We start from the raw sequence: 21,940 nt of genomic DNA on the forward strand, positions 1-21,940 counted from the left end.
ATTATACTATAACACAATAATGACCATTTTTGACTTGTGAGCTTAAAATTTGTTAGTCGGGATTTTAATACCACCATTAGAAATGCATTTTCACATCCAGGGAATTGATCCACGTCCAGACAGGATATTTATTTGACACTGTAGCAGCGGTCCGTACGATAAATAAAACGATCTCCCCGGTTTCTTAGTCGAACAGTGATGATCGCCTGCACCAGCCCGTCAGATCAGGACTTCATGGAAACCCTGAACACGCTGAAGTACGCTAACAGAGCTCGCAACATCAAGAATAAGGTGGTGGTGAACCAAGACAAGGCCAGCCAGCAGATCAGCGCGCTCAGGACGGAGATCGCCCGACTGCAGATGGAGCTCATGGAGTACAGAACGGTGAGATTCTGCCGTAAAAATGTGGGTTTGATACTTTCATTTTGGTTACGTTCAGATTCCTCTTTGCTATGTTGCAAATAAAAACTGAAAAAACTCAAATCTTTCAATCGTTATCGGCATCTCCGCCTATGACAGTAAGCCCCCTGAAATTTTTAACAGCCAGTTTTCAAATCTTTTAGTCAACAATTTATGTCATTTACATTTGCATTATTTTTAAGTCAGGCTTTGCCAATCAAGGAATTGGAAACCCCTATAAGTTCATAAGGAAATATCGGATGTGAAATTGAAGTTTAAGACATAGGGATTTATTTAATATGTAATGTCGTGATTCTTTAATGTTTGTCTTTGTTTCTCAGGGGAAGCGTATGGTCGGAGAAGATGGGCTGGAAAGCATCAACGACATGTTCCATGAGAACTCCATGCTGCAGATAGAGAACAATAATCTGCGCATGCGAGTGAAGGCCATGCAGGAAGCCATCGACGCTCAGGGCGCCCGGCTCACGCAGCTGCTCAGTGAACAGGCCAATCAGGTGCTCTCCAGAGCAGGTACGGCACGGCGAATATGGCCAGCCAAAGATTCTGTGAAATGTTTGATGGTCTCTGACGGAATTTTTGCTGTATTTCCAGGCGAAGGCAGTGAGGAGATTGGAAATATGATTCAGAATTACATCAAGGAGATTGAGGATCTGAGGTATTTGTACATTTTTGTTGATATCCTACTGTAAATGAGGCTAGTATTATAATTCTATACTGTTTTTAGTTGTTTTTGTATTGATAATGTGGATCTATCTATCTATCTGTATGTCTATTTGTCTATTTATTGTTCTCTCTGTCTGTCTTCTCTGTCCTGTCTCTCTGTCTTTCTGTCTGTCTCTCTGTCTCTGTCTTTCTGTCTCTGTCTGACTTTCTGTCTGTCTCTGTCTCTCTGTCTGTCTCTCTGTCTCTACCTGACTGTCTGTCTCTCTGTCTGTCTGTCTGTCTCTCTGTCTGTCTCTGTCTGTCTGTCTGTCTCTCTGTCTGTCTCTGTCTGTCTGTCTCTACCTGACTGTCTGTCTTTCTGTCTCTGTCTTTCTGTCTCTGTTTGTCTCTCTGTCTTTCTGTCTCTACCTGACTGTTTGTCTTTCTGTCTCTGTCTTTCTGTCTCTGTCTCTCTGTCTTTCTGTCTGTCTCTCTGTCTGTCTCTGTCTCTGTCTCTACCTGACTGTCTGTCTCTCTGTCTGTCTCTGTCTGTCTGTCTCTACCTGACTCTCTGTCTTTCTGTCTCTGTCTTTCTGTCTCTGTCTGTCTCTCTGTCTTTCTGTCTTTCTGTCTCTACCTGACTGTCTGTCTCTCTGTCTGTCTGTCTCTGTCTTTCTGTCTGTCTGTCTGTCTCTCTGTCTCTGTCTGTCTGTCTTTCTGTCTCTGTCTTTCTGTCTCTGTCTGTCTCTCTGTCTTTCTGTCTCTACCTGACTGTCTGTCTTTCTACCTCTGTCTGTCTCTATCTGTCTCTCTATCTGTTTGTCTTTGTCTGTCTGTTTCTCTCTGACTGTCTGTCTGTCTGTCTATCTCTTTGTCATAATGCATACTCCATATGTTTGTGTGTATTTAAGAGCCAGACTTCTGGAGAGTGAAGCAGTGAATGAAAACCTGAGGAGAAACCTCACGCGAGCGTCCAGTCGTCCTCCGTTTTACGGATCGTCTGCAACATTCTCTCCGGCCCTCCTGGGACCCGACCCGAGCCAAGAGACCTCGGACATCATCGAGATCGCCAAGAAAGATCTAGAGAAACTGAGGAGGAAGGAGAAGAAGAAAAAGAAGAGGTAATAAGAGGGTGAAAGCGATCTCAGTGTGAAGTGGTATCTGGAGGGGCTGTTGCCATGGTAACGGGCCAAGAGCGAGCGTGTGTTATGAATAATTGCCCCTCATCTCTAGCTGTGTGAAACAGAAGCATTGGTTTCTTGGTGAGCTGTATTGTTCTTTTAAGATGTGTAATTACTATGTCAAGCATTATCGTAAAGACTGTAATCGGTTCTTTTACCACACCTGCGATTGGTGAACAGCATATTTATTTATTTATAAAAAAATTATATATATATATATATGTATGTATATGTGTGTGTGTGTGTGTGTGTGTGTGTGTGTGTGTGTATAAAAATGTAAATAAATTAAAAAAACATTACTTTACAGCCATGGAGAAACATAATAATAATGAAACATAATAATGACAATGAAAATATCAAAATAATTTCAGGCATAATACACAAACTATATATATATTTTTTTATTTTATTGTTTTCCCCAGCAGTGTTTTGTGTTGTTTTATGCAATGAAAGTCAAAAATAACTAAGGAGAAGCTGGAAGAAAAAAATGATATCAGCTGATGATATCAATGATATTTTTTTTTTTTATATCCACATTCAACATTTCCATGTGATCAACAGCCGTCTTTACTAATGTGTGTACCGTACCCTCTCTATCTGTCTCTCTGTGCTCCTCGTTTCCTCTCTTTCACCCTTCACCTCTGACCTCTGACCGCTGAAGACTCCAGCAGCTGCTGAGTGACAAGAGAGAGGAGGATGAGGAGGAAGAGGTGGAGGAAGACAGGTTTGTCCCTGTGTCTCTCTTTCCCCTCACTGCCCTCTATAATTACCCATAACCACCCTGTGTTTCATCTCTGCTTGTAATCTTTATATTCTGATTATCTCTCAGCAGGTAATTTCCAGCCTTGGAGAACAGTCCTCAAAATGTTTATACTTTTGTGTACTTCAGTTTATTTATTTATTTAGTTTTCAAATACACCTAAAAGTACAATGTGAATCTCACAAAATCACAATGTCTGCTATTTTTTTTTATTTTTTTCATTTTTCATTCTGTCTCTGAAGTTGCAGCTTTACTTTGATAACTGTAAATGACCTCTTTTATGATTAACTAACCTCTGATACAGTGTTATTTCAGTATTATTTATATATATATATATAATATTTTAGCAATTATGAATGATTTTCCATTCAATTTCATTTGAATATTTTTAGTTTTTTTATGTGCTTTTCTAATTTTCAATTTTTTTGTTTTAATTATAGTAGTGATTGTTAGTATATTAGTATTAAATTTTTGTATCTAATATTAATACTTTTAGTACTTCAAATTAAATATATTATATTTTTGTTATATATATATATATATATATATATATATAATTTTTTTTTTTTTTTACTACAGAGGAAGATTTGGTCACACTTTATTTTAAGGTCCAACTCTTGCAATCAACAAACCATTAACTGTAACATTTACCACAATAAACTCCTAATTTTCTGCTTATTAATAGTTAGTAGTTGTTAAATTTAGATATTGGACATGATTAGAGATGCAGAATATGTACTAATAAACAGCCAAATTGTTAATAATAGGCATGCTAATAAGCAAATGAAAATCGATCGAGTTTAGAATAGTTTTGCCATTTAACTTTTCTGTTGCAATCATGTGTTTTTGTCATAATCCCATCTTTCCTTCCCTCCTAATTTTCTGTTTTGTTTCAGATAATCTGTGCCGCTAAGCATATTTATAAAAAAAAACAAAACAAAACCGATTTTTCGTTTTGATTTCCACCTGCAGTGCCAACAAAGATGAACCGCTTGACTGCGAACAGAAGATTAACGAGAAAGAGCAGTCAGAACCCACCAATCAGGAGCCAGAGATGGTACGATTGACTGCCCGATCAGAACACATTTGAAAGGTGGACCTCATCGTTCCATATTTGACATGAAATGGTTTCCACTCAGGAGGCCAGCGACCGCGAGGAGGGGGACGGAGAGGAAGACGAGGAGGAAGTCGAGGAAGAGGAAATGGATGCTGAGGAGAGCTCAGACGAGTCTGACTCTGACCTGGATGAGAAGGGTACCGATGTTAACTGTGAAGTAACACCTTTTTATACGATTTCTAAAATGACTGCTTTTTAGAGTTTCGTATATTGTACGGTTTTTTTTTTTGCGCTGATAGAAGACTTCCAGGCAGATCTGGCGAACATCACGTGTGAGATCGCCATCAAGCAGAAGCTGATCGATGAGCTTGAGAACAGTCAGAGACGTCTTCACACGCTCAAACAGCAGTACGAGCAGAAGCTCATGATGCTGCAGTGCAAGATCAGAGACACGCAGCTGGAGCGGGACCGTGTGCTGCACAACATGGGTAAGAGCGCGCGCGCTTGCCGTCGAATGCGACGAGGGTGCCCAAAAATCAGCCATTTTGACCCGTGCAACGTACAAATACATAACAAAATATTAGTTATGTTTAACCAGAGTCAAATTATCCATCAGTCATTTTTAGTTAATGGAAAAAGTTCGTGACCGATTTCACTTCCGCACTGTGACGTGCTTCTGAGAGAAACAGAACATTGAACGAGGGAAAAAAAGAGGGCGTGGCTTGTATTTTCTACTGCGAATCGATTGGACGTCGTTTCGTTCGGAAATGAACACTAACGGTTGGAGGGGCGTGGTCAACGATGGCACGCTCAGAGACGAGCTGTCGTTTTAGAGAGGGAGGAGCATTTTTAGATTCGGATTGAAGATTGCGAAGGCAATTCGTTTATTTTTATTTGGGGATTGACCACAAAAAATAGCAACGAGCGCTAACAAAATAAATATAGTCAACTTTGATTTCAAAGCGTTTCTTTGGGCATACAATAATGAATCATTCATAGTATGGCCAGAAGCATTGATAAACATTAGGGTACATTTTGTGACGACTTTTAATAAATTAAATAAATTATTATTTTATCATTTAAGGCACACATTCAGTACTCATAATGTTTAGAGTCTAGACTGATAAAAGATAAATTCTGCTTTGTTTTTTGTCTTTGTTCATTTGTTTTTTTATATCGTTTTCGATGTTACGTTTTTGTTGTGTAACGTTTTTTTTTTCTTTTTGTTTTCTTGGTTTTTGTTTTGTTGCACTTTGTTTTGTTCTTATAACACGTTTTGTTTGTTTTGTTGCGTTACGTTTTGTTATGATATATTTTGTTTTTGTTTTTTATTGTTTGCGTGTTTTTTTTTTTAGTTTTTTGTTTTTCTGTGGCATGTTCGTGTTGTTTGATTTCGCGGCAATTTATTTTGTTTCAGGCTCCGCGGAGTCATGCTCTGAGGACAAGACCAAACGGATAAAAGCGGAGTATGAGAAGAAACTCAGTGTCATGAACAAAGAGCTCCAGAAACTGCAGGCGGCTCAAAAGGAGCACGCTCGTCTGCTGAAGAACCAGTCGCAGTACGAGAAACAACTGAAGAAACTACAGCTGGATCTGGCAGAAATGAAGAAAACCAAAGTGAGAGTCACCATGGAGACATGGCTGTGCACTGAATCGCTGAAACATGCTGAATCACCATTACAACATAAAAAATTTGATTATCAATAGCGCCTTCTAGTGGTCACCAGATGTCTGTACTAGTCAACATCTTTTAGAAATAGAAGATGTGCCAGTTATCAATTTAATTGAATTTCATACCATTTTACCGTTCTCTTTATGTATTATATAAGTAGTATGGTAGCTTTTGTAAACAAGCTCACTCTGTGATCTGTTTAATTTATTTGTAGTCCTGCAGCTAATCCAGTTTTGAAATGAGCTGACTGTTGCTATGGGGCCTGTTGTCAGGTGCGTCTGATGAAGCAGATGAAGGAGCAGCAGGAGAAGAGCAGGATGGCCGAGTCCCGCAGGAACCGAGAGATCGCCACACTTAAGAAGGACCAGCGCAAACAGGAGGTGCATGATGGGAGATGACACTAATGCAGCACGAAAGAGCCAATTGAAAGTGAAATTCATTCAGTGTGCTGTGTGTTACTCTCCTGTACAGCATCAGCTAAAACTGCTTGAAGCTCAGAAGAGACAACAGGAACTTATCCTGCGCAGGAAGACTGAGGAGGTGAAATATTACCCTGCCTTTACTGCACCTCCGAAGCTTTTAATATATATATATATATATATATATATATATATATATTCTTTATTTTATATCATTTTTTGGTTCATTTCGGCAAGTTAGAAAATGCTAAACCGCCCTTTCCCAAATTTCCCTGTACTGTGTCCCTCAGGTGACCGCTCTGAGGAGACAGGTGCGACCCATATCAGGAAAGGTCACGCGAAAGCCAGAGACGATCCAGGACCTTTCTCACAGACCGCCTGCAGGTCGCTCATACTTAGCCTCGGGAGCAGCTAACGGAGCCAGGTACATTACACAGGCCTCATGTAACGTGTGTACTTGAGATGACCTCGTTCGGCAGTGACGGACAACTGTTTGCTTTAGACTGTACCATCGCAGGCCAGTCGGCGTGTACTCTACCCGAATTGCTCGTGGGAAATGGCAGAGTCTGGAACGCCGTATCTCAGATATTATCATGCAGCGCATGACCATTTCCAACATGGAGACTGACATGAATCGTCTTCTAAAGGTATGAATCAACCTTTTACCTGCTTAAAGGGAAAATTCATCCAAACTTTACACAATTACTTTGCCATTAAAAGGTTAGTTCAATCAAAAATTAAAATCAGGTTGTGTTTTACTCAGCCTTGAGATATTCTACGTGTATATGACTTTCTTCTTTCAGTCGAATGTAATCGGAGTTATATTTAAAATGGTACGCACTTCTAAGCTCTGACGTTGCAGTAGGAGGGTGTTTCGCTTTAACAGTCCAAAAAATAAAATAAAGTGTGTGCAAATGTAATAAAACATTCCTCACATGGCTCTGGGAGTAAATAAAGGCCTCCTGTAGCAAATCCATGTGTTTTTGTAAGATAAATGTTTATATTTCAAACGTAATAAACACTTTTCTCGCTATTCAACAATTCGTCGTCTCCGTCTTCTAAATCTCCATCACCTGTTTTAATGCATTAGCCATTATTTGCGTTTCTCGAAAATAAAAATTAAAAGTAGGGCTGCGGACAAAGTCGTCTAGCTTCTCGTCATTTGAAATCCCTTTCACAGCAACGGGAAGAGCTGACGCGCCGGCGGGATAAGATCGGCAGAAAGCGGGAGAGACTGCTGGCAGAAGAACCAGAGGTGGAAAAAGACGTTCAATCTCTGAATGAGGAGCTGGAGTCTCTGCTGGCCAACATCGACTACATCAACGACAGCATCTCTGACTGCCAGGCCAACATCATGCAGATGGAGGAAGCCAAGGTGAGCTGGACTAAAGCTGCTTGAGTTTCTTTCTGATTGACAGGATCACTGTGTAGTGTTCATTACCCCTACTCCCAGAACACTAGCACCATGTATATTAAACTATGATGAAAACTGTGATTCTGAATGATTTCAGTGACTTTAAGACTGAAATTAACTTATGTTATGTTTTAGTCGTTTAACTGAATAATCAAATTATTGATTTTAATCAATAAAAACAACTTAAATCTATATTCTTTAAATTGAACCAAAGGTAGACATTCTGACCTGGAAACAAAGCTAGCCTAATTATTAATCAAAACTACCATCGTCATTTTTTTTCTGTGGAAATTCCATGAAAGCGTCTACCTGAAATATGGCAACAGCAAATGCACTAAATTGAACACATATCAGATTTATTTTCACATACGGTGCATGAAATATTGATATTCATGTGTTGTTTTTTTCTTGATAACACATTTGTAGGTTTGTATCCAATCTGTGCCACGTTTGAAATGAAACTGACCTAAATCAAACCACTGAAGTAGTCTAAATGGTGTTTGACTGATGTAGGAGGAGGGTGATGCTGTTGATGTCTCAGCTGTGGTTGGTTCCTGCACTCTGGCTGAAGCTCGATTCCTACTGGATCATTTTATGTCCATGGCCATCAACAAGGTATCTAGTCACAAAACCCTGCTTGATCTTCTTTGTTCAAGGCTATGAAGTGAAAAGATCCTTTCTCATAGAGTTTTGTTCATTCTTCAAGCATTAGCACATTTGTCATTCGTCCTGAATGTGTCCTTGCAGGGTTTGCAGGCTGCTCAGAAGGAATCTCAGATAAAGGTGTTGGAAGGGCGTCTCAAGCAAACAGAGATCAACAGCGCAACCCAAAACCAGCTGCTCTTCCACATGCTGAAAGAGAAGGCAGAGTTTAACCCGGAACTGGATGCACTGTTGGGGAATGCTCTGCAAGGTAGGGGCACTCTTCGTGGAGCTTGGCCTATAGCCCCTTAACACCAGGCCCTATGAATTACTCAGAGACCTCGACTGTAATGCTCAGCCCTGCTAGCATGCCAGAATGCTCAGATTCTGCTTTTCCAAGCCTGGTGCCAGTGCCAAATCTGAAAGTGGGCTGTGCTTATCTCCACACAAAAAATATTTGCCCAAATTCTGTTTCCAAACCAGCCTGAAATGTTGCTGGTCTTGATCAGTCATTAGTCATTGGAAAACTAACCCTGGCCAAGACTCAGTAGAAAAGCGGTAATAGTCAACAATTTTGCCAATCCAAAAAAAAAACCCTTTTTTTTTTTTTTGCAAAAACTCACAAATGCATCTGTAAACTCTAGAGCAGGAATAGCTAACGTTGTACCTGGAAGGCTTCTATCCTGCACCTCTAATCCTAGACAGACATACCTGAACCATTGATGCCTGTAGACTAGTGGGGTAGTGTATTGACATGTGATGCTGTTGCATTATGGGCGTCCCGAGTTTGATTCCAGGCTCAAGGACTTTTCCTGATCCTACCCATCTCACTTTCTGTCTCGTCTACACTGTTATATTGCCTATTGTAATAAAGGCAGAAAACACCAAAAATAAATGTTAAAAAACAAATACCTGAACTAGTTAATCAAGGTCTTCAGGATTGCTTAAAAATAACAGGCATGTGCACTTTAGCAGGTTTGGAAGTGGTGTCTACGGGAAGTTAGCCCTCCAAGGAACGGTATTGGCTACTTCTAAGAGTTGCATCAACTAGTCGATTAGGCCAAAAGTTGATGTGTTGACTAGTCATCAGTTTTGTAAGCCGATGTCTTGCTATTTTTGGGAGCATTTGGAGTCAGTCTTGACTCGAACCTTCTCAATGGTCTTGACTTCCACTCAACTTACTCAGGTCTGAGTCTGGACTTACAACACTGAACTCTATATTGTGTTTAGTTTGTGGTTTAGTTTGAGGTGGCCTTGATTAGCTGATTCAGGTGTGTTTGGAGCTGAACTCTGCAGGACAGTGGGTCCCCAACAGCAGGATTGAAGACCTATGTTCTGTACAGAGTTCGGTTTTTAAATTATCAGTGACCAATCCTGCTCCTGGAGGACTAATATTCTGCAGATTAAGGCTAAAACACGCACAAACACACCAGTCTGAAAGTTTCTAACTGTGGTCCTGAGGACCTTTATTACCTCTGTCAAATGTTTTATTGGGGTTGGAGCTAAACTCTGCAGGACATGTACCTCTATAAGCAGGATCAGACCCCAAGCCTTAAACAAAAACAAAACCACAGTAACAAATTGTTACAGATTGTTATCGGTAAAGGTGGTACAGGATTAGGGTTATCCATGAATCCCATCATACCATACAAGTTCATTTCTTTGTGTTACATTTGCTTTTGTTTTGATCCAGGGGAATGTGTGTTTGATTTTGTTGCCTTTTTTCTGTTCCCCCTGCCATTTTGAAACAGAACTAGGTAACATGCCCATGGGTGAGTACCAGTAGCCACACTCTCTCTGTAATGAGTGCATGGGTCTACCTCTTCGGACTAACCACAGGCTAGCAGTCCTGTCCGCAGGTGCATGAGGCTTCTGTTCATCTGTCCACACCTCCTCTACCGGTTCTTACCAGATTAAAACATCAATCCCCAGCTAGCAACATGCTACTTATTAGCATTAGCAAACATCAAAGTCTGGCAGCAGGAAAACAAACGTCTCTTCCAGACCATGTATGACTAATTATTTCCCTCCTTTTTGAATGATTTACCATTTGTGCTCCCTCATTCTTCTTCTCCACAACTTTTTTGCTCTAACTAGCCTCTTTCTGGTCACAGCTGATATCAGAAACCGGTTTGGATCAGTGTTTTACAACAACTAAAGAAGCTAGCATGGTAGCGCTGTGCTTAATTTATCCTCAGTTGCTTTTTTTTTTGTTACTACCACACTCTCAAATGCCTCTTTTCAACATCACAGATAACAGCGTTGACGTGAATTTGCCTATATTTAAGAATTTTGAAAGTCCTACCAAGGAATTCTTTTGATGTAAATTACAGGTCCATTTGTGCTTCTTTTAATATACACTCTTTTATTTATTTTTCCTTGTTAGAAAATGGCGATGACAGTAGTAGCGACGAGTCGACCCCAAGTCCTGCGGTAGAAGGAAAGTAAGTTAATCTGCTAAAGACAAATGTTTGTTACTTTGATTCATCGAATGAGCAAACTTAAGTCAATATCTTTTCCCATAATTCAGCACCCTGGCCTCAGACCTCATGAAGTTATGTGGCGAGACTAAATCTAGGACTAAGGTATGGGAGAAATTACCTTAATTTAGGTAAAGATAGGTAAGCAAGAGATGTAAGGTGCACTATTCAAAGGGTGATCCATAAAATAGGATCAATCTGAGCTTTATCAAGAACCCTAATCTCAGTTAGATTGAACCTAATAACTTGGGATGAAAGTTTTAAATGACAACCAATCCTTGTTCCTTACTTAACTAACCACAACTATTTGTTTTGGAATAACTGCAAAGGCCCGAAGAAGGACCACTACTCAGATGGAGTTACTCTATGTAAACAATTTTGACTCTGGCCCTGACACACCAACAAGAGACTTCTCCGTCCCTCTACACCCAATGGCTGAGACCTCTGAGGGAGCTGGAGACCTGGAGTCAGCTGGAAATACAGTCAGAGATCGGGACTACATGCTCCCTACTGCTGGCTTGTCCTCTAGAATGGGTAATATGTAAGTATATAGTAATTGTAAACCTTGCTGACTAAAAGCTGAGCGCTTACTAACTGCTCAACCTCACGTCTTGCACGAACTTACTACACCTGTTTTATGTTTTTTACTCACTAAATGCTGATCTCATCTGGTCACTTTCAGTTTACAGTAGTTGTTAATACAGATAACATTGTATATGGAGCGTTATTCACTGCCACGTTATTTCATTGCTATACTATGTGTTCTATAGCAATATGGCTAACAACACTATACGACAAAGCTTTGTTTGGTACTGATGATAAAAACTATTTTACTATCACTTTTAGTTCTCTTGGTACAATAGCATAGTAAGACTACTTATCTAGCGGGAAGAACTTTACACTACTGGATTCTAGAGTCGCAGATGTTTTTTTAAATAGGTGTTTTTTTAGAAGTTGCGGATATTTAAAAAATATCGGTTTGTCAGAAGTAGTAGTTATTTTTAAAATCCGTTTGCTGGTTGTGGATATTTGTTGAGAGTGTGTTTACCAGTTGAGGCAGATATGTTGTATCATTTTTGCATCAGTAACTGTTAGACCCACCTCAGCATTTTTACTTTTCAAGAAAGGGCAATATTGGGTTATCTGTGTCTTTTATTATGCACGCTGCCCATTTTATGTTTGTGTCTCTTTTTTTTTTAGTACTTGTGTTTTATTTTATGTTTCTGTCTTTCACATTGCAAATGGATCTTAAAGTAGCAGCTCTGGCAACAGACTTCCAGCAGGTGGGCAAAAGAGAGTCCCGGAACCATCCCCTCTGTCTCCCAGGAAGACTTATGACAAGGGACAAGCCCTGGCTGACAAGGCCAAAGACAAAGAGATCACACAGTAAGAGCTAGCACCCCCCAGTGGCAGAAAGTTACTACTGCAGTTCTTGGAGGTTTTCGTGTCTGCCTGGTTTGTTTTTTTTTTCCAAGATCTTCTTTGAAACCGTATACTGCAAACAGGATACGTTTGTAGAAAGTTTGGCATATAAGATAAGGAAAACAAAATCTGATTTTGAAGAAGCATGTTCTCTGACACTTACCCTAACATGTCAAAAAACAGCACTTTAACATTGCAGTAATCACACTACTGGCTTTATTAAGAATGAGAATTAATCACTTTTTGTGTACAGCTCAGAAGGGGGTCGAAACTCCAATTTGAACCAACTATTGTTTTCAGTAATCCATAAAATGGCATTTACGTGACATTTTTCTCATTCAGAGTATTGTCAATAGTCGTGTTAAGAGAAGTCCACATAAAAAGTGGCCACAAAATGCCACATTGGCTTTGCTTTGAAAGTACAGTAGTCATAGATTTTGCCCTGCAGAACTTGTCGCATGGTAGTCAATGAACAGTTGTATAAAACAACTTGCGAAATGAAATGTCTCTAAGGGGGTGACTAGGCCAGTGTTTTTCACCACAAGACGGAAATTAAAATCTCTCTGTTGACCTGCAGAGCGAGTTCATTTATAATATTCATTTTCTCTAGAACATACATAATACAGTAAAATCTGAGGTCGCAAGAAGTTTTTGCCTTACATATGCTGACTACTCTGATTATTTGCATCTGGAGTTTTTTGGTTTTTAATTTTGCATTTAGACGTTTTTCATATGTTAATTGAATAACAGATTTCTCTGTGTGTGTGTGTGTGTGTGTGTGTGTGAGTGAGTGAGTGTTTGTGAGTATGTGCATGTATTTAAAGTGTTTTCAGTGGTTGTGGGAGGAGCCTAATGTTAGTCCCATCTTGTGGCATAATGTCTTCATGCTTCAGTTAATCATAGTCTGTAGGACCAAAGGGGGCAAAGTTAATCATTATCTGTTCTGGTTTAGAAATTGGGAATAATCATTTAAACTGCTTTTAAATAAAATTGTAATATCGATAGGAAATAGGGTGATTATTAAATCACCAAATTATGTAATAACATGTACACAGTAAAATAAATAAGTAAAAATAAATTAATAAATAAAAAAACACACACACACACACACACACATATATATATATATATATATATATATATATATATATATATATATATATGAATGACTATAAATTAGATTGTTTAGGTTTATGATTAAACTTTATTTGGATTTTTTTTTTTTTTTTTTTTTTCAAACACACAAGGTATTTTACAATCCTCTCACTCCAATTTAATTTTGAATTTTTTTTAGCATCAGACATGCATTGTTTGTTTGTTGTTTTTTCTTCCTGCACGTGGATGAATTTCTGCACAACATGCACTGGCATGCATGCCTATTATGCTCGTTTCATAAACTATTTTTTAAAAAAAATTATACAGTGCCATAAAATGATTTGTCTTCACAATCTTCTCTTTGATTGTTTATTTAGAAATCGTGCTGACAAAGTTGCTTTATTGTTAGTTGTTCTTAAAGCATTGAGCTTAGCTGACACCAGATATGGCTGCAGTTTATTGAAAGATTTTTTTTTTGCATTTTGTTAAAACGTCCTGCATGTGACGCAGCTTTGCTGTTGGAGAAATGTTGGTGGAATAGACACTTTTGGAGATGGTACCGCCACTCTTTCTTATTGCCTGTTTTCATAATCTAATTCATGTAGATGAAGATAAATGTACAGTTGAAGAATCAAAAAAATAATAATGATTTGCTGCAGTGTTTGGATAGATGACAGTGTCTCGATACGCAATATTTAATGGAGGAATCCACTGATTTTTTGACATGCGTCAGAGGTGTCATCAACCCTGTTCCTGTGTCGAAGAGCAGTCGTGGTGGATCACTTCAGTGCGTTCATATAGCCGAGGGTCACAGTAAGGCTGTACTGTGTGTCGACTCCACAGATGACCTCCTCTTCACCGGATCAAAAGGTCAGAACACCATTCAACATTTATTATATATCTCATGCTAGTTCGATTTTGTTGTGCTAATCCAACCAGGTTGCTTAGCATAGATAACATAACGTAATATAAGATGGCACGAAAAAAAACAGGTCAAACATGGAACAAAAATATGTTTCGAGGGTTTTTTTTGAAGTCATGTAATGTTGAAAGGTCATAGATGTTTTGAGGAATGAAATTTCAGATTGTGGAGGCAGAGATACAGAAGGTCCTTCCACCAAACAGTGCTTTGTTTGTGCTGCTGGACAAACAGCAGACCAGTATCCGAGGACCTATACTTGTAAAGTGGGTTGTGCGTATGAATGAAATGACAAATGTTTGGGTTGCAAGACCATGAAGGCCCTGAATTTGATAAGAAGAACCTTGTATTGCATGTGTGAGTGATAGCCTGTGTAGTCCACATAGAAGAGAAGTATTGTGGAGATACAGTAGTTTATTGGTGTGTGAGAACCCTGCGAAGTTCTGAGTGAATTAGGAATGAATTATTTATTGTTGTGTGGGTTAAGCAATAGAAGAAAGAAGTGATGGAGTCAAACCGGCAATATTAACAATGTCAGCACAGAAATGGTATGAAAACCGAAAAGGACCAGCAATAAGTAGGTCTATGGAGTAGGAGTTTGAGAACGGTGCGCTGAGAACAGTTGTTTGTTTAGCAATGGAAGTTAAAAGCCATAGTGAAGAGTCAAGGTCCACGAACAGAGCCCTGGGGAACACCGTGTGAGACAGAGGACATGCTAGAGCTGTACGAAGTGGCAGAAAGTGAACCAGAATAGGGCAGTTCCAGAGGTACCAGGAGCAAAGAGTTATGAGATTAAGCCTTACAGTTCCTTACATTTTTAGTACTGCTTAGAAAGAATAATTGGTCTAACCAGTTTTTAAAAACTGTCCTTTTTTACTTCTTTCAGACCGGACTTGTAAGGTGTGGAACCTGGTCACGGGACAGGAGATCATGTCTTTAGGTGGCCACCCCAACAATGTGGTGTCTGTGCGTTACAGCTCCAGCTTGGTGTTCACAGTCTCCACCTCCTACATCAAAGTCTGGGACATCCGTGACTCCGCAAAGTGCATCCGGACGCTTACGTGAGTTCTTGGCTAAACCTAAACCTGTGTATATCAGAGGAACTACAAGCATTCTTCGAAATTAAGGTTATCAGAATACCGATGCGTATTGTGTTTTTGAGCGCTTAATTACATGTTAAAGGGTTAGTTCACTCCAAAATGAAAATTTTGTTATTAATTACTCATTGTGTGGTTGTTTACACGTAGGGAAAAAGCCTTGCGATACTCTCTAAAATAACAGAAGATGTAACTCGGGAGAAAATAGTTGGGTAAATTGTTATTTTTGTTTTCTTCCCCCCCCAAAAAACCAAACGCTGCTGGAGATAACCCACAATTCTTTGCATTGCCGTAAACAACCGGTAACTGGTAACTAAATTTAATACCCTAATATCCTCCTCCTTTTTTCTATGACGGATGTCTGTTAAAGAGGGTACATTTTTACAAACGACTTTCCAAATTTATACATTATTTTCCTTTAAGTAGTGTGAGAGCGCAACATTTGTTGGCATAGCAACACAAAGGCCGTCTCGCTAATTCTAGGTTGAGGACACTTCATATACGTATCCCACTGAGGATGCAACCTCCTGAGGATTCAAACTTCAGAGGGCGGAGCCTTTTCAATGTGACGCAGTGTTCATAAAAACGAAGTCTTCCTTAAATTGATTGTGCGTTTCTAACTTCAGATCGTCGGGTCTGGTGAACACCGGAGACACATGTGCAGCCAGCACGAACCGCACCGTGACCATCCCGGCCGGCGAGAACCAGATCAACCAGATCTTTCTGAACCCATCCGGAACTGTTCTCTACGCTGCCGCAGGCAACTCCGTTCGTGTGTGGGACCTGAGAAGGTATGAGTTCAGCATCCTTTATTTCGCATAAGAGCTATAAATAACTTGCTGCATCATATATAATTCTTTTGCTTTTACCGTTTTCCATCTCTTTCTGTCAGATTTGTGTGCACGGGGAAACTGACGGGACATCTGGGTCCGGTCATGTGCTTGACCGTCGATCAGACCGGAAATGGACAGGACCTAGTTATCACAGGCTCCAAGGATCACTACATTAAGGTGTTTACGTCTATCTGCATCGGCCATTTTGAAAACGTTAATTAATTAATTCTCTTGACTTCGTGGCCGCATTACACACCATGTGATAAAATGTGCTTCTGCAGATGTTTGATGTGACAGAGGGTGCTGTGGGCAGTATCAGCCCCACTCATAACTTTGAGCCGCCCCATTACGACGGCATCGAGTCCCTGGTGGTTCAGGGAGACTGCCTGTTTAGCGGCTCCAGAGACAACGGCATCAAGAAATGGGACCTGACCCGCAAAGACCTACTGCAGGTACAGCCACCTATACGCCGACAACAGTACACATGATTAAACGGTAATTATACTACTTGGGGCCATTGAATGCTTGAATCTGATTGGCTGATGATCGTTCGGTTTTCGTTAGGGAAACGCACAGCGAATGGATGAAATGCTTAAGAAAGTACAAAATGAGTACAAAAATCAGGCAGATACCTTGAAATATATCACCTGATCCGTGTCTTGAAGTGTGGCAGTCGTAGTATAAGTGGAATAATTGATTCTGGGCCATTTCTGTCATAGTTTTTACTTCATGTGCCGTAATTTCGATTTTTGTATCTCATGGGAGATTCAGTCGATTTTGTCTTTAGTTTAAAAAAAAGATAAGTACACAGGAAATTCACATTTATTTTGAAAGTGCGGCTTAATTGTCCAAATACTTCTTGGAGCCACTCTAACGACATTATAATGCAAGTGCGGTAGCTTCCACAAGGACAATTAGCCAATCAGTTGATTAACCAGCGCTGAGGATGAGATCGGGAAGAGGCTAATTACCTCATCAGGAAGTGAATCAATCAGGGCTCAAACTGTGTTTGTGTTTGTCCAGGATTTTGACATGGAGTTGACGTGTTGGTTGTCCTACAGCAGGTACCCAACGCTCATCGTGACTGGGTCTGTGCTCTGGGCGTCGTGCCGACGTCTCCCATGCTGCTGAGCGGCTGTAGAGGAGGAGTTCTCAAACTCTGGCACACGGACACCCTGAGTCCGCTGGGAGAGCTCCGAGGCCACGAGAGCCCCATCAACGGCATCTCCACCAACAGCAACCATCTGTTTACCGCATCAGAGTGAGTGGAACACACACACACACACACACATCAGACTGCGACCGGGAGAACCCTCATTTATCAACAGCTATAGCATAAATCATGGTAATAAATAATGTCAGTTGCCGTGAGGAGACTTCATGAACATTTTGATGCACAAGAATTGAATTAAATGGACCGTGTAATTTTAATTTGTTAATTTATTTAATTTATTATTTTACTTATTTAATATTGTATTTATTCATTTTAACAAAAATATCAAACCGAAGCTATCAAAAATATTTAAATAAATAATAATAATAATATTTACCTAAATAAGCAACCAAAAAACTTTAAGTGAAATTAAAACTGAAAATATAAAACTAAAAACTAATTCAAAATATTACTGCAAATTGATGTGGACCGAAAAACTACAGTATGATCACTCATTCAGTTAAAAAAAGGTTCTTTGTTATCCATTTTTCACCAAGAATGGTTTGTCTGACAGTGTTATTATTGACTATTATTTAAAGATTTCTATTAAATGTAACATTTGTTTATTTTTATATATGTGTGTGTGTGTGTGTGTGTGTGATTTATGAAATGTGATTATAACATATATAAAAAATCTAAAAATATTGTAGTATTTAGTCTTTTAGTTTGATATATGTACTTACATATATGTTTTACTGCATGTTTACAGTTAGGATTGATTATCTGGAGGGGGTTTCCTCCTCTTAAATACTAAAGCACACTCCTAGGATCCAGGATCGTTGCATAAATATAGAATCAGAACTATTTTTACACTTTCCGATTCTGTTGCGCTTGTTCACTCTGACTTCACCCTGCAGTGACCGCACGGTGAAGATCTGGCGAGCGAGAGGAAGCCTGGATGGCGGCGCAGATGTGGCCGACGTGGTCGACGAGGGCGTCAGTAACTGAAGACTCCTTCAAACGCCAACGCAACTGCAGTGTTACCGCGGTAACACAGCTGCCAAAGACATTTGCACTTTGACCCCACTGATAAAAGATGGACATCCATGTTGACATCCACCACACGCATCCCGACAGAATCTGCTCGAATCGAAATCTTCTCACGATGGCTCCTTTGGACATTTCCCAGAGTTCATCGCGTCTTTAGTGACGCCCCACAATTAGGCGAAGTCGACGTCACGCGCTAAATAAAGCTCTTTGTCCTTACAATAACCATGTGAGCTGGGTTAATTCTAGCTATCGAGAAGATGGCAGCGAAAACAGTCGCGTTGACGTAGAGTTCTGCAGGACGTTTGAGGAAGAGGAACCGGATCTCCTGTAGCTGGCTTCAGTCTTCTGGTTCATGGAGCATTAGAGAGTCTAAAGACTAACTGGGTGAATCTCACTATAACATATCCAGGTCATAGTTAACCTCAAAACATTACAAAATGCTATTTCGAAAAAACATTACAAAAATACCTTTTTTTTTGCATCACGCCAATAATGTGCTTATCTTAGAAAACGAAATAATTGCACAATTATCTTTCAATGTTAATCAAAGTTTAGTTGTTGTTTTTTATACACTTCACCAAGGCTGCATTAAATTGATTAAGAATGCATTTATGCTGATTGATTTATATAGTAGAGATGCAATCGTATGAAATTTCCTATGATTATAGTGACCAAAAATGATCACGGTTATTATAGTACTTTTTTTTTTTTTTTTTATGGAAATTTTCAAAAAGTACTGACACAAATAGTTTCGCCAAGTTTTATATTAAAACCAACAAACAAATGCCTCTGTGAATCCACGTCCTGACTGCAGGTGGCGCTTTTGGCGCATGCCAATACTACTTTATTATTTTATCGAAACCGATAAACAAAACGCCACTCAATCTTTCCTGAAGACAGTCGAAACCTTCAGAAGTGCATTCATATAATTCACAATTAACTCGTTCGTATATTCATTGGTACAACTCCCTCAGCGCTCCCAGATTCCCGCCTCTTTTTAACCAAAACTTTTGTGTGTGACCAATATGTTACTGAAACCCGTGCTTTATGCCGGACGGTATTTACTCATCCTCAATCGTGGTAATCGAAAATGAACTATGTTTTGAGGTTGAACTATGACCCTGACTTTTTTCTTAATTGCTTTTCACTGACCTGTAATCACCCTGACCTTAAGTGAGCTCATGTTCGGCGTCGGTGCGGCCATCGTTTAATCATCTGGTGACCGAAGTGCGAAATCACCTCTGCTAATCTCACCTATATTTACTCTCTCGGCGTAGATGGTAACAGCACAGCGTCTCTCTCCTCGCACTCGTTCCGTGTTTCTGTCCCATGAAGCTGCGTAGCATTCAGATAAACGCGCTAGATGCTGTCGTGTATGTATTTTATCTGCTGTGTGGAGCGGCGAGAGGAGAGCGAGCGGCTCCGCACCTCCACTAAATGTGCTAGTTTACACGTCAGACCGTCCCGCGGCATAATAAACACGTGAAGACCGAACTTGAACGCTTCGTGAGCTGTCGTTTAATGCTTTTAGTTCTCCAGCCACGCTTTGGCTTCCTTGTATCGATGGCGTCTGAGATGTACTCTGGAGGTTTGGTTGGCAACGCGGTGGCGACCCGATAGTGATTTGAATGTCAGATGTCAAATGAATTAAATGTCATCTGTCAAAAACTACTCTTGAAGTGCAGCTGTGTTCATTCGGCGGGAAATTATATTATTCATTAAAAGGGATGGTGTAAGAGCTGTCCGACTCCAAAATGTTTCATAAAAGTAGATCACAGAACTTACTATAAGAAAATGAAAACTTGCAATGATTGTGTGTGTGTGTGTGTATATATATATATATATATATATATATATATATATATATATATATAGAGAGAGAGAGAGAGAGAGAGAGAGAGAGAGAGAGAACTGGGAAGTTTGCAACACGTGACATAATTATTCAATATTTATTTTAAAAACTCCGGATCTTCTTAAAAATAGGTGAAAAGCGTTCGGAAGACAAAAAAGGTTTAGGGACGCCTCCATTTGGGTAAATAAGAAACGGTCTAAATGCGTGCACTTTAATGTATTTAAAAGACATGGCACCAGACGGCTGATTAAACTCACTGAGATATCGGTCCATGCTATTTATGCTGCAACAAAAATGAAGGAGGAAAAAAAAATCTTTCAAGCCTTTTCTGGTGAGACTCCCTTCAGCTTGCGTCGTCATTTCAAACAAACACAAACACTTGCGGGTGTTTCCTCGCAGCGCTGAGCGTTAAATATGCATGATATTACAGGCTCTGCTGCTGGCGCAGCCTCACGCGGCCTATGTTAAATTACATTATAAGCTATTATTATATAGCTCTCAGGACCATTTTCTTGTGCACGGTGATTTTAAATAAAGAGCTCCTGTACTTATCTGATGCACTTAGCGTGATAATGTAGAGTCGGCCTAGATTATTTTTCACTGACTAATGTAACCGTAAGTAGACTTATCAGTAAACATTTATGGAATGTTATGCTTTTGAGCATTTCTCTTTTTCCTTTTTTTTATAAATAAGACATCTAATGTTCATGAGGTATCTTGTGTGTTCTGTATGACTGACTCCTGCCAACGAGAGCAGGAACATTTCTGACGCATAACCTATTTTCATCATAATCGCAAAAAAAAAAACATGCGTGTGTGTTGTCCACAGCAAACTTTAGGGACATTTGCGGGCTTCAAACGCTTCTGGCAACAGGAGAAAATGCATGATAGTTGAGCTACGTAAAGTAAAACTTTGAGGGGAAATAAGACGTTTAGCAGAATGTCCAAACTGCTCTTTCCCATGAAACTTTTGGTGACACTTTATTTTAAAGAGTCCTGCACGTACTAACCATACAAATAACGATTCATCATGGATAATTGCTTGGAAGCAACCCTAATACAAACTTTATTCCTAAACGCATAGTAAGTACTTAATTAATATTATTTAGTAATTAAATAATTACACTGTAACGTGCGCCTTAAAATAAAATGTAATTCTGAATTAAATTGAAATCGAAAGGACTATCACTGTAAACTAGAAAACACCGTTGAAATATGAATTATATTAAACGTTTAAAACTAATAGTGCAATAAGCGCGAACCATTTCGATGTGTGTTTTATGGAAGGTAAAGCGATTCATATCAGCGTTTTTTAAAATGTTAATTACAATAAAAAGCTAGCTCTAAACAACACAGAGGGGTCTGCTGTATTAAAATGTCATTTCCATCGCAAAATGATCCGATACATAATCATAATGACACTGTGATGGGAATTTTATCACAGAACCGAACTGAATCGAATTCTCTGCAGGAATATGACTCGTTGGTTCATTTTGGATATTTAAATCATTTTTTAGAAACGTGCTTAGTGTGCATCTCAAGACACTGGTGTGTTTCGGTACACTGTTAGACATCACCGTGACCTGTTCTAGATGTAGACGTTTTTAGCCCGATGTAAATAAAATAAACCGATACATGATCATTTGTGCGCGGGCAGCGTTCTGCGAGTTCCCGCTTTCAACGCAAACACGGGTTACGCTTCATTTTACGGCTTAATTTTAGGTAAGTACTTAGTAATATCAATGAACTACGCGCATGGTTAGAATTAGGGGGTCGTTTAAATAGCAAGTACAGGAAGGACGCCGTAAAACGAAGCGTAACCCAAACACGCT

The 21,940-nt window shown here is 39.5% G+C and overlaps 1 protein-coding gene across 3 annotated transcripts in view; it reads left to right on the top strand.

Moving 5' to 3' along the window:
- kif21a (kinesin family member 21A) overlaps positions 1–19,927 on the top strand; it is a 33,574-nt gene extending 13,647 nt beyond the window's left edge. The window contains exons 8-35 of one of the 3 annotated variants that reach the window (XM_043228055.1): positions 189–384; positions 741–930; positions 1,012–1,075; positions 1,974–2,183; positions 2,905–2,967; positions 3,976–4,060; positions 4,143–4,257; positions 4,360–4,548; positions 5,478–5,677; positions 6,005–6,112; positions 6,204–6,272; positions 6,442–6,575; positions 6,654–6,798; positions 7,332–7,526; positions 8,079–8,180; positions 8,313–8,478; positions 9,959–9,979; positions 10,594–10,651; positions 10,738–10,792; positions 11,017–11,228; positions 11,942–12,073; positions 13,938–14,074; positions 15,010–15,184; positions 15,847–16,011; positions 16,113–16,230; positions 16,335–16,505; positions 17,115–17,314; positions 18,124–19,927. In XM_043228055.1, the coding sequence (XP_043083990.1) occupies positions 189–384; positions 741–930; positions 1,012–1,075; positions 1,974–2,183; positions 2,905–2,967; positions 3,976–4,060; positions 4,143–4,257; positions 4,360–4,548; positions 5,478–5,677; positions 6,005–6,112; positions 6,204–6,272; positions 6,442–6,575; positions 6,654–6,798; positions 7,332–7,526; positions 8,079–8,180; positions 8,313–8,478; positions 9,959–9,979; positions 10,594–10,651; positions 10,738–10,792; positions 11,017–11,228; positions 11,942–12,073; positions 13,938–14,074; positions 15,010–15,184; positions 15,847–16,011; positions 16,113–16,230; positions 16,335–16,505; positions 17,115–17,314; positions 18,124–18,214 (3,766 nt within the window). In that variant the 3' untranslated portion in view covers positions 18,215–19,927. The remainder of the gene's footprint in view (positions 1–188; positions 385–740; positions 931–1,011; positions 1,076–1,973; positions 2,184–2,904; positions 2,968–3,975; positions 4,061–4,142; positions 4,258–4,359; positions 4,549–5,477; positions 5,678–6,004; positions 6,113–6,203; positions 6,273–6,441; positions 6,576–6,653; positions 6,799–7,331; positions 7,527–8,078; positions 8,181–8,312; positions 8,479–9,958; positions 9,980–10,593; positions 10,652–10,737; positions 10,793–11,016; positions 11,229–11,941; positions 12,074–13,937; positions 14,075–15,009; positions 15,185–15,846; positions 16,012–16,112; positions 16,231–16,334; positions 16,506–17,114; positions 17,315–18,123) is intronic. The other 2 variants (XM_043228057.1, XM_043228056.1) reach the window with 2 other exon arrangements.
- Positions 19,928–21,940: the final 2,013 nt, after the last annotated feature.

The sequence above is a fragment of the Puntigrus tetrazona genome, chromosome 25 (genome assembly GCF_018831695.1).
Source record: "Puntigrus tetrazona isolate hp1 chromosome 25, ASM1883169v1, whole genome shotgun sequence".
Classification (NCBI taxonomy): Eukaryota; Metazoa; Chordata; class Actinopteri; order Cypriniformes; family Cyprinidae; genus Puntigrus; species Puntigrus tetrazona.